At 33.9% G+C, this 13,702-nt stretch overlaps 1 protein-coding gene across 1 annotated transcript; it reads left to right on the forward strand.

Annotated features, from left to right (window-relative positions):
* The first annotated feature begins 918 nt into the window (after nucleotides 1-918).
* LOC116590101 (olfactory receptor 4K15-like) lies at nucleotides 919-1,878 on the forward strand. The gene has a single exon (XM_032341763.1). The coding sequence runs from the start codon at nucleotides 922-924 to the stop codon at nucleotides 1,876-1,878; it is 957 nt and encodes a 318-aa protein (XP_032197654.1). The 5' UTR covers nucleotides 919-921.
* Nucleotides 1,879-13,702: the final 11,824 nt, after the last annotated feature.

Genomic DNA, 13,702 nt, shown 5'->3' on the forward strand with positions numbered 1-13,702 from the left:
AATCTCCCTGATGGCTAGTGATGATGAACATGTTTTCATGTCTCTGATAGCCATTTGTATGTCTTTATTGGAGAAGTGTCAGTCCATATTTTCTGCCCATTTTTTGATATGATTGTCTGTTTTGTGTGTGTTGAGTTTGAGGCGTTCTTTATAGATCCTGGATATCAACCTTTTGTCTGTACTGTCATTTGCAAATATCTTCTCCCATTCCATGGGTTGCCTCTTTGTTTTCTTCATTGTTTCCTTTGCTGTGCAGAAGCTTTTGATTTTGATGAAGTCCCAAAAGTTCATCTTCGCTTTTGTTTCCTTTGCCTTTGGAGACATATCTTGAAAGAAGTTGCTGTGGCTGATATCGAAGAGATTACTGCCTATGTTCTCCTCTAGGATTCTGATGGATTCCTGTCTTAAGTTGAGGTCTTTTATCCATTTTGAGTTTATCTTTGTGTACGGTGTAAGAGAATGGTCGAGTTTAATTCTTCTACATATAACTGCCCAGTTTTCCCAGCATCATTTATTGAAGAGACTGTATATTTTTTCCTGTTTTGTTGAAGATTATTTGACCATAGAGTTGAGGGTCCATATCTGGGCTCTCTACTCTCTTCCACTGTTTTTATGCCAGTACCATGCTGTCTTGGTGATCGCAGCTTTGTAGTAAAGCTTGAAATTCTGTTATTTCTTTACCATAAGATTTAACCCACAAGTGTATAAAATGGAGTTATAGCTTTCCTTCATTAGTAAGGACAACTGAGAGAAGAAATATTTGTCAGAATTACAGATAAACCACTTCCTAACAGGACTAATTCTAAATTGTTTCAAATTAATGTTGAGATGACTCTTCAGTTCTGTGGTCCACTTTTTTTTGTTCTTGATAATAATCTATTAATGTTCTCTTTGTAGGTATTTCTCTTGTATCCTGAGACCATGGATCAAGGAAACTATTCTAGGGTGGCTGAGTTTGTGTTGCTGGGACTTTCTAGTTCCTGGGAACTACAGTACTTCTTCTTCGTGTTGTTTAACTTCTTGTACATCACCATTGTGCTGGGCAATCTCCTCATTGTCCTTACTGTGATTTCTGAACCTGCCCTGCACACACCCATGTATATCATGCTCAGTAACCTTTCTGTTCTTGATGTGTTTCTAGCCACTTATGCAACCCCCAAGATGATTCATGATTTCCTTCATGAATCTAAGACTATCTCCTTTGAGGGCTGCATGGCTCAGATATTCTTGCTCCATGTCTTTGCTGGTGGTGAGATGGTACTTCTTGTAGCCATGGCTTATGACAGGTATGTAGCCATATGCAAACCTCTCCACTATGCAACCATCATGAACTTGTGCAAGTGTACAGGCCTGGTGGTAGGATCCTGGGCCATTGGGATCATGCACTCCCTGAGCCAGTTAGCTTTCACTATAAACTTGCCTTTCTGTGGCCCAAACATAGTGGATAGTTATTACTGTGACCTTACGTTGGTCATTAAACTTGCCTGCACAGATACTTATGTCCCTGAAGTGTTGATGCTTTTGGACAGTGGTCTCATGGGAGTGACTTCATTCTTACTCTTGCTGATTTCCTACATGGTTATCTTAATCACTGTACAACGTCATTCCTCAGTGGGCATGGCCAAGGCCCGCAGCATTCTGACTGCCCACATCATTGTCGTGACTCTCTTTTTTGGGCCCTGTATCATCATTTATGCATGGCCTTTCAGCAACTTCCCAGTGGATAAAGTCCTTTCTGTGTTCTCTACAGTTTTTACACCTATATTGAACCCCATTATCTATACATTGAGAAATAAAGAGGTGAAATCAGCAATGCATAAATTGAAGATCCGGTATGTGAGTTCCAAGCTGCTCTCCCAACTGTCTCTCACAAGATAGATTTGTTGAACTGCGTAGACAAGAAGAAACTTGAGGAAACATAGACTTACCTTTTTCTTGTGGCTACCATCATTTAAAAAAGTTATCTTATTTGTTTGAAATGATAAATGTATATTCTTTGTTATATATTTGAAGTAAAGAAACCTCACATGATTATGCAGTTTCTAAGGTAAGAAGTTGCTTATGTTTGCTACCTAAAATCAGTGATAAGATGTTTCACAAATTATTATATAATTTTTAAGAAATTAATTTCATAAAAATTTAGGTGGATATCCATATTGGATAAACAAAATAATGTTTCTTTTATGATCTAAAATACTGCAAGTAATCTATAATTTAGTTCCAGTAGTAAAAACAATCCCATTAGAATTCCTGTTTTCACACATTTAACATCAAAAGGTTTGTGCTATCAAAAAATCCATTTAGCAAGTAAAAAGTGATTTCACAAAAATAAATCCACCTTTATATTTTTTATATTTTTAAATCCACCTTTATATTTATATTTTATCTCACATACACAACTTAAGAAGCTTCACATACTATTTTGTAGCTTTATAAAATCACTTGATGTTAGTCTGGTACCATTTATTCTTTTACATTTTATTGGTAAAAACTATGTTGACATCAAAAGATGACAGCTCATGAAGCTTTAGACATCTGGCAATAAGACCACGAAAAATTGAATAAGACTCCCATCATCCATGCTCTGCATCAGGTATTTACTGGGTCCTGAATGGTGTTTGTACACTAGTTAAAGGGAGGCAGGAAATGCAAAGGTAAGTATTTTGGAGCTCACCAAATATTACGATCCAGAAACACATTATGATGTTACCTGAGTGTTATGTACCATCCCAATTTCCTCTAAGATGGTCTCAGTCTAAAATGTTAGGTTTAGCTGATACCAAAAAAAGTCAGTACAACATTTACTTTGTGGAGTACTATTTATGTTATGAACTCACTGGGATTATGAACATAACTTGTCCCATGGTTGGGTGATTCATCAACCATGTATTTGTACTGTTGCTTCTTTTTTGGTATGACCATTATGATCAAAGATTACCTGGACAGCAATGCCTACTATATGTCACATGCAATGTTTTTTGTCATAATGTGAAAACTATTTTAAATCTATAACTCCATAGTAAGGAAAAGTTATTAGAGTTGTCTTGTGTTCTTCCTTTAAATCACATATTATTCTTGGTTTTTCTTGAGGCTTGAAGCCAATTATTCTGCTCATTTTCACAATACCACAGTTTCTTTTACAAACACCCAGATCAGGTTCATCCATACCACTGCATACTTCAAACAAAGTAGTAGGAAACAACATGCATTATAAACTGAACCCTTCTGTCCAAAAAGAATAGGACAGGCTATGACATTATTCTATTAATCTTAACAACATTATTAAGGTAAGTCATGAACCCATCAGATACACTGAATATATATTCCAATGAACGTACATTCCACCAGATTTAGAAAAACCTTAAGTCCTGGACTAGGAAGCTGGGCATGATGTTTCAGAACCTTGTCTTTCAGAGTGTGAAATACAGCTTGCATTGTGAATAAGAAAAGTGCAGGTGAGATGATCAGCAGCAGGTGGCAGCTTACCAGCAGAGATGGAGGAGGCAAAGGGGATAAAAGCAGCAGGAACTCTGAGCCATGTCCCCACCCAGGCTATATAGCCAGGTAATAGCAGCAGAGGTAGGTGGCAATTGGCCTAGGACACCTCATTAATGGAGTAACATTGGAGCCAACTGTGGTCACTTGGGTTTTATATTATAACTATATTGATGTATTTCATACCTTGTATCATAAATATTGTCTAAAATATTTAAAAGTCCTAATACATTTGATAAGGGATTAATATCCAAAATATATAAAGAACTTACACAACCAATACCAAAAAACCTCAAGCAATCTGAACAATGGGCAGAGGACCTAAACAAACATTTTACCAAATAAGACATACAGATGGCAATGGGCACATGAAAAGATGCTCAGTATCACTAATTGGGGAAATGCAAATCAAAACCACAGTGAGAAATCATTTTATATCTGTCAGTATGGGTAGCATCAAAAACACAAGAAATGTTAAATGTTTACAAGGATGTGGACAAAAAAAAAAAAAAAAAACCCTTGGTGAAATGTAAACTAATGGACTGTGGAAAACAATATGGAGGTTCTTAAAAACATAAAAATAGAAATACCATATGATCTAATAATTCTACTACTGGGTATTTACCCAAAGAAAACAAGATCACTAATTTGAAAAGTTGGATGCACTCCTATATGTTCACTGGAGCATTATTTAAAATAACCAAGATATGGAAGCAACCAAAGTTTCCAATGATAGATGACCGGATAAAGAAGATGTTGTATATATACAATGGAGTATTGTTCACCATAAAAGAGATGAGATTTGGGGAACCCGGGTCACTCAGTCAGTTAGGTGTCCCACTCCTGATTTCAGCTCAGGTCATGATTTTAGGGTCATGAGACTGGCTTGCAATGGTTGTGGAGCCTGCTTAAGATTTTCTCTCCCTCTCCTGCTGCTCCCCCATCCCTGTGTGTGCTCTCTCTATATATTAAAAAGAGAGAGAGAAATGAGATTTTAGAACTAGAGAGTATAATGCTAAGTGAAACACTTGGAGAGAGAAAAACGAATACCATACAATTTCACTTCTATGTGGACTCTAAAAGCAAATGAATAAAGAAACAGAGTAGAATCATGCCTAGAAAAACTGATGGTTGTCAGAGGGTGGGGGTGGGGGGTTTGAGCAAAATAGTTGAAGGGGAATGAGACATAAAGGCTCCCAGTTAAGTAATGAGTAAGTCACAGGAAGAATAGGTACAGCATAGGGAATAGTCAATGGCATTGTAATAGTGTTGCATGGTAAAGATGGTAGCTACACTTGTGGTGAGCATAGCATTACCTGCAGAGTTGTTAAAAAAAATTCAAATAATGAACCACTGAACACTAAAAACAAATGATATACTATATGTTGGCTAATTGAACATAGTTAAAAACACTAGAAACAAAAACAAAAACAAATGTCATGGGATTCCTATAGTATAATGTAAATAACCATTTCTTTGCTGTTGTATAATGAGGGTTCCAATTTTGTTACCATACCAACACTTGAATAAACATGTTTTACTTATAAAAAAGTTGTGTCAGAAACAAACTGTCAAATATGTTGCACAAAATTATAGTGTGGCTCAGTTTGGATTGCATAATTATATGAAACTATTTATGAATTTTGATTTTATATAATATTCAGCTTCTTTATTTCTAGAATATGGCATTTTTTTGAGGTCTGATTTTCTTTTCACTTTCAGTAGATGTACTTTTATAATATAGTATGTTCTTTTATTAAATTATTTATCTATTCAAGTATGAGAAGTAAACTGAAGGGGATTATAAAGTAAGAATTTAACTATAATGGAAAATCTATTAATTGTTCATATTGTATTTACACTTATTAACCTGAAAATATATTCAATGGATTCTATGTGTCAAACACAATTTAGAACCATGCTTTATACAGCAAATGTCCAAAGGAGCACTCAGACTATTGAAGTATATTTTCCTTATCAACTTTCTTCAAAGAAATGAAGATTTAATTTTAATTCAAATAATACATGTTAAATACCTACTTAGTTAATTTAGGGTACTGACAATGATAAATTTTAAATTAATTAAAATTCACATATAGAAGAACCAGTCTTAGAGTAGTTTCCCAGAATAAACTTTAAAATTTACAATTACTGATTCGATCATGACGTATCTACACAAGTGTTTAAGACTTCTTTTGTCTTTCTTTAATGCCATCATAATTTGATGTTTCCTCCGTATACAAGATTTTTTTCAGCATCTCTGTAATATTCACTGTCTTCTGAATTTTGAAGTACAAGTGTCCTTCACTTGTACTTCTGTACTGTTAGATTACTAAAAAAAAAAAAAAATCAGTGCAATATACTATGACATGCTTACATGTTACAAAAAAAAAACAGATTATATTTTTAAATTAATTTTTTTCGCTTTCATGGCTTCAAGGTTTCAAGTATTTCCCCATCTCTTCTACTTTTCTTTTTGGATGTTTTTTACCTTTTATAGTTAGTTGGTTTTTTTAAATAAAAAGAAACAGGAAAAAAAGAAAATCCTTTTGTCCTCATTTCTTTCTCTAGCTCTTGATCCATTTCTCACCTTTGTCCTTGTTCACAAGATACTTATGGGGAAAGCTCTGAAGACTCGTTCATACTGTCTCCCATAGCTCTCTTCTTTTTCTTTCTTGTGCCCACTCCAGTAAGGCTTTTATCTCCATATTCTACTCATATTGCTTCTTTAGGTTACTAGTGACCTCTCTACTGCTAAATCCAGAGATCATTTCCCAATCATCATCTTAGTTGATCAATCAGTTGTATAATTTTTTAAAAAGATTTTATTTATTTGACAGAGAGAGACATAGAGAGAAAGGGAACACAAGTGGGGGGAGTGGGAGAGAGAAAAGCTCTGCGAGAAGCTTGATGTGGGACTCAATCCCATAACCCTGGGATCATGACCTGAGCCAAAGGCAGACACTTAATGACTGAGCTACCCAGGTGCCCAGTTGTACAATTTTTAATACAGCTGATCACACTCTCCCTCTTGAAACCCTCTTTATTTGGCTTTTAGAACACAATGCTCTCCTGGCTTCCTTCATATACTTTTAGAGGTGCCCGCTGAATCTCTTTTGGGGTTCTTCCTCCTTTTTCTGACCTCTTAGATTACACCAGAGCTCATTTCTTGAGACTCTACCATCTTTCTTTCTCCACTGGTGATCTCATTTAACCTCAGGGCTTTAAAAACTATGTACTGAGGAGACATAGCTTGGCATTTACACTGGACTCTCCTTCAATTTCCAGACTTCAACACCCAGCCTCACTTGGATATCTGTCACCTGTCTCAAGTTTAACATGTCTAAATCTGAACTCCTGATAATCCCTCAAACAACTGTTCCACCAGGTTAATGAAGAAATCCATCTCTATTAATGGAATCTTCATCTTTCCAATTGATCAGTCCAATGGCTTTGGAATTATCCTCCCATACTGTCTCTTACCTCTTGTTATAGGTTAACAAATTTTACTGAGTCTATTTTCAAAATGTTCTCAGAATCTGACCACCCCTTGCAACCTCTAACCTCTACTGCTACCGCCTGATCCATGTTATGATCATTTGCTTGGATTATTACAAGTACTCATTCCTAGTAAGCTTCCAGGCTTCCCCACTTTTCAGTCTAATACATATAATACATATGTATGTATTTATATATAAATATATATAAAATATATATGTAAATATACATAATATATTATATATTATATAAATGTAAATATATATTTATATATAAACACATATGTATTTATATATTTATATATAAATATATAAATATTATGTATATATTAGAATGTATATATTATATATACATATATGTATATATACATATATGTATATATTGGAATGCATATATTATATATATGTAAATATATAATATATACATATATGCATATATAAAGAGGATCAAATCCATAGGAAAGTTCTAAGCAAAAGTATTTACCTATATAGTGATATATAAGCAGCTACTAATGAGTAAGAAGTCTACCAAATAATCCAACTGAAGTAGGCACCTTTTTTCTGATGCTGATGCTGGCTGAACAAATTTGTCCACTATGCTGGAAAGGGCTGGACTTTCAGTTGGGAGACTTAGTTTTTAGCTTCGGGTTTATTCCAAAGTTCAACTTCCTTGAATTCCATTTCCACCTGTGCAGAAAGCACCTACTTAAATCAATTTGGATTAAGGTTTGGAGCCCCCATTCCCCTTCAGGAATATGTGGGGGCACCTGTATACACAATACTGCCAGCGCTCCATGGATCAAAGTTTAAAATGCCCTGGACTAGAAATCTCACTGGCCTTTCCTGTTTTTTTATATTCTGATCTCTCTCCCTCTTGGTACTTGCCTGCAGACAATGAAGTCTGAATATCCAATCCCTGACATTTGTATTCCCTTTATCCTTCTTTGTCTATACCCATTCTTGACTTCAGTAGCCACACAAGAAACTCTTGTAGTAGCCTCCAACTGCCACTATTCCCTTCCAGTGTTTTATACACTCTGGTTAATTCCCAACCACTGCCACAATCATATTCCTAAACCATATTCCTCACTGAAATGGTGAGTAACATTCCATTTTCCAACAAATTAATTACAGAATCCTAAGACCTATATTTAAAATCCTCCAATGTATTGTCCAATAAAACTCTGACATAGAGTATACTTTAGCCAAGCTAGAGCACCTGTTTCTCAATTACTTTTAATTTTCTTTATTCATGCTTTTGTTTATGTTAGTCTATTTGTGCCGTGTAATCTTCCATCACTATCTCTGCCTTTCACAACATCATTTCTCATTTAAGGTCCTTTACAGATATATATTTTTGTCTGCTTCTGTCTCATTTTATTTTCCTCACCTTCTCTTCCACCCTCCCTTTTCCTTCTTTTCACTTCTTTTCCTCCTGATCTTTCCAACAAAATATAATCTCTCCTGATGTTCCATACATCATAATGTGTATATATGCATTATACCTATAGATTTATAATACATATATGTATATATGTACATACATTTATAATATGTATGGTCTTCCATTTAAATTTTATGTTACATTTTTAATTTTCTTTAATTGTCCTTCAAAATTACAAGCAACTTACAGATAAGCACTTTGTCTTGTGTATTTTTTAATTATTTGTGTTTTTGCATGTAGTACTTAATTTGTTAAAAGGATTTACTTATTAATTCAAGACAGAGAGAGTGAGCAAGGGTGCATACATACACACATGACTTGGAAGAGGGGCAGAGAGAGAGAAACCTCAAGCAGACTCCCCACAGAGCAAGGAGCCCCACATCAGGTTGATCCCACAATTCATCAGATCATGCATGAACTGAGCCGAAACCAATAGCCAGATATATGCCCAACTGACTGAGCGACCTAGGAGCCCCATAGATACTCATTTTTCTGTATCTTTCTTTAAATTTCTGAATTATATTTAATTGGAGAATACAGATAAAAACAAGACATATTCTGTTTGACCTAAGTGATTTATAGTTCTGCAATATTGTAGCATTTTGCTACACTTGTCTTTACAGTACTTAGAATGTGGCTTAAAACAATAAGTGTTACACAAAAAAAGTCAATAGTAGTGAATGGGGCAGAATTGAAACTGCAGAGAGAATGAGTTACTTTATAAGAACAGCCCAATTAAAACACTCAGCAATCTTGTCTATGGAAAATTTTCATAGAAAATGACTTCTCTACCAGTTATAATAAGGTATTAAAATAACTCATATATAGATATATTGGTAACATGATTTCTAGTAATGTGAATCCCTAGATAGAAATGACATTTACTCATCTCTAAAATAAAAAAGCTTGTTAGCGATGGCCCCAATGGGACAAAATTACACATCAAGGAGAAATATATTTTCAGCTTTAGTTCCTTTTAAATAAAATATATAAAGCACAAGGAGTATTGCAAGCCATATGAAAAGAACCTATTTCTCATATCAACATGATACCTCCAGGTATTTCTGTGGAACTTCTGAAATAAAAACAGTGGACAAATTCCATCGTCTCTTAGTGAGTCTGTATGGTGACTGAAGAATGAGTCATGTAAGTTTTAATACTTCTGCCACTTCAAATAGGTCTCTGCAAATAACCTATTTTAATACAATTTTCTAATTATATTGAAATAAGTCTGTATCTTCATGTTTGAGCTCCCTCTGAATGCTCGGAGTTCATTTTTCTATTTTTTTCTCTTTTTTTAAGATTTTATTTATTTATTTGACAGACAGATCACAAGTAAGCAGAGAGGCAGGCAGAGAGAGGGGGAAGCAGTCTCCCTGCCAAGCAGAGAGCCTGATGTGGGGCTCAATCCCAGGACCCTGAGACCATAATCTGAGCCAAGCAGAGAGCCTGATGTGGGGCTTGATCCCAGGACCCTGAGACCATAACCTGAGCCACAGGCAGAGGCTTAACCCACTTTACCACCCAGGTACCCTGAGTTCATTTTTCTGTATGGAAACTTCAGACCCTCTTCAGCCGACTCAACCACTGTTACCTCTAAGCTTACTTCCAGTTATATGGTACATAATGTAGTGACCCAGTTAATGGTCAATATATTTCTTAAATTGGATTGCTTCTTTACATACATAGGCACATACATTTTTTTAGTTGTTGCACTGATTTCCATGCAAATAGTTATGCCAATATACTATTATTAGAATGTTTACCATACAATTTTTATGATGAAAATTTTGGCTTTGTCACTTGCTTGCTATATTATTTGACTTAAGATTTGGCAGTGTAAGGATAGGGCTATATACTTGAAAGATTATTGTGTGCATTTTAGATTTTATATATATATATATAACATATAAACTTTATTTGGTGAAGATTGTGTCTGCATGTATAATCTATATACATTACATTGTATCTATACAATGTATAGATATCTATATGTATCTATACAATGTATCTATATACAATACATTGTGTCTACATGTATAGGATATACTTTATATTTCTGTATGCATTTGTATGTTTCATTATTTCAGTAATTTTAATGGTATTTTTGGTTACTGTAATTAAAAATTATTGATGAACAACTTAAAAAAAACTGTGTGTGCTCTGTGCCATTCTTAGTTGAGTGAACTATAGATATTATTTCAGGCTCTATTCTTTTAGAGATCCTATGCTATTTATATACAGGCTTCAGTGACTCAGCTAGTGGAGTAAGTATCCAAAATTTATTGCTCAGAAAGAATCAACTACGTACAAAGAAATCTCAACCTAACTTACATGCATTAAGAGAAGTTTGAGAGCCCATCTTCTTGCATATGCCTTTTAGCTTGCCTCTTATTAAACTTTTTTTCCCTTTAAAGATTTTTTTGTCTGTTTGATTTCTTTTACCTTTAATTTACCTTATAATAATTTGGGCAGAAGGTACATGCATTGTTTTTCCATTAGATTCCTATTAAGTTTATAGGGTGCAGAGTTTATGGAATTCCTCCACATTAAATAGTCAAGGCAGAGATTTGAAGTAAAATTTCGTCAGGTTGCTAGTTCTATAGCCTAAGCACTGTGTGTCTTTCTTACAAATTATGGGACGAAGTGATCCAGGAATTCTATTTATGTGAAAATATTCTCATGTTCCTTACTATTTATGAAATTTGTGAAATTAATAACAATAGTTTTTCTGGTGATTAAAGCTCTCCATTTAAAATGGATTAAGTAAATAGTGCTAGGCGTAGCTCCAGAGATTTTCAGTACTCTACTTTTATCGTACTATTTCTTAACTACAAAACAGGAAGAATGTGCTCATGATATGAAGACAAATGAATCAAATGGAGAGCTTTATCTTAGATCTTGAAGGCCCCATCAATGCTCAGCAAATTAGCAGAAATTGAGAAAGAAATAGAAGCAGCGTGACTATGTTCTCCCTCTTTTCTTCTTCTTTCCCTCCCTCCCTTCCTTCCTTTTCTCTGTCAGTCTCTCTCTGTTCTTTCAGCCAAGTCATGGTTTCAAGATGATAGAATGTATATTGGAATTTTAAAGGATTTATTATGTCTCAATGTCCAAAATAACCAATTAATTGCTTATACTCAATTACCTCTGTGACTTAGTTTGTCTATAAATGAGGACATAATGATATTTAATCAGCCATTATTCTGCCTGCTAAAACTGTAATGTGTTCATTCATTCATGCATATAATTATTCACATGATAATTTTGAAAATGTTTATTAATTTAGGTCATGATCACTTTTTAGTGATCATTTAGGTCATGATCATTTTTGTGGCCTTTTATAAACAAACAGGCCCTTTGTGAGACAGGTTTAACTGTGAGGAGGAAAAAAGGCTGGATTCTTTTCCTTTTGGAGTTTACAACCATATTCAAACACTGGAGAGGTTATAATTCCAACTTCCTTATCTTAAAATAAATACTAGCTAAATGAGGAGTAAAACAAATTTTTATTAAATTTATTAAATTTTTTATTAAATTTATTTTATTTTTATTTTGAGTTGGTGGATATTTGGTCCTTCCTGATGTCTGAGAGTTTCCTGTGATCAGCAGATCTCGGGGATTTTAATCGTTCTGTGGAAAGTCTTTGTAGTAAGGCTTGGCTTATTTTAAGAGACTAAAGTTAGGGGTAATATACTTCCAATTGCAAGGAACTTGCAAAAGAGATTAGCTTATTTACAAGGTTCTTTAGCTTGGTATTAGGAAAAAAAGACCAGCTAGATGAGACAGAAATTTCAAGGAATTCAGAGGCATGCTGAGAAACCCCATCCATACCTTCCTTTAACCCTTTAGTGATAGTTGTAACTTCTATGACAGAATTTAATTTTCTTCAGTATAAGGCTTTGATATCCATAGAAATGCCACCCTTCACAACTACCCGACCCAACACTGGCGCTCCCTTTTGTCCAATAACATTTGCAGATGAGATCTTTCAAACTTTAACCCCCCCCCCTTTTTTTTTAAGATTTTATTTATTTATATGACAAAGAGATCACAAGTAGGCAGAGAGACAGGCAGAGAGAGAGAGGGGGAAGAAGGCTCCCCACTGAGCAGACAGCCTGATGTAGGGCTCCATCCCAGGACCCTGAGATCATGACCTGAGCCGAAGGCAGAGACTTATTAACCCACTAAGCCACCCAGGCGCCCCCAAACATTAACTTAATTACTCACCAAATTTACTTCTGCCATAGCCATAAATGTTCAAAATTTTTGTTTAGCTACTGAATTAAACAATTAATATGCCTTTTGATAAATGTTAAAAACAATGTATAACATTATATAAAAACTTTTTAAGCAAGACATTAAGGGCAAAACTATTTGGGAAAAATTGTAGATCTTAGTTTATTCATATATTTTAACTAATTTTATCAAAAATTAAATAAATAAAAATAAAATGAAAAGAGTAAACTAAAATATTTGTGGAATATTTATAAAAAAAGGCAATACCTTAACACAAAAATATCTTTATATATACATATTAGGAAGATGAAGAGCTCAATAGTAAAATGGGCAAAAATATGGATAGGTAATTGAGGAGTAAAAATGTACAAAGGACAAATTCATGAATAAGTGTCAATTCCACTAATGTTCATTAAATGCACTGAAACATCATTAAGATACATTTTCCTGTGGCAATAAGTAAAAATAAAAGTTTTAGTACACCATCTTGTCAATAAAGGGTGAGGTGAAGAATAGTCTTTCTCATAGAACATTTTAGTGATATTAAGTTTTGGTAAAATAACTAAAAAACTTCTGAGTTCTAAAATTATAATGATATACCCTAAATAGTTATGCATAATCATAAAGTTTTAGCTAAATAAAAAGCAAGGTTATTATATGTTAATAACAGGGAAAATTAAAATCTTCTATAAAATAAAAATACCACAAGTACATTAAAAAATGTTATAAAAGTACTGTATTGAAATGGGAAGTATTTATTATTAGTGGCTGGTTATAAAATGATATGCACTGTATATATAAGGATTTGTATTAACAGTTATTATCTTTGTGTGTTCTCATTAAAGATAATCTTATTTCATCTCGTTTCTAAATTTTCTAAATTAAAAATAGAAACTTGTAAATTAAAAAGAGCTTTGCTGTTTCTTCAGTTTAAAAAGATTATATGCATATTCCAAGAAAGAAAACTCAGCAAATACATAGATGAATAAGGAATAAAACTACTATACTCTCTTACCCAGAGATAACCACT

Source organism: Mustela erminea, chromosome 5 (genome assembly GCF_009829155.1).
Source record: "Mustela erminea isolate mMusErm1 chromosome 5, mMusErm1.Pri, whole genome shotgun sequence".
NCBI lineage: Eukaryota > Metazoa > Chordata > Mammalia > Carnivora > Mustelidae > Mustela > Mustela erminea.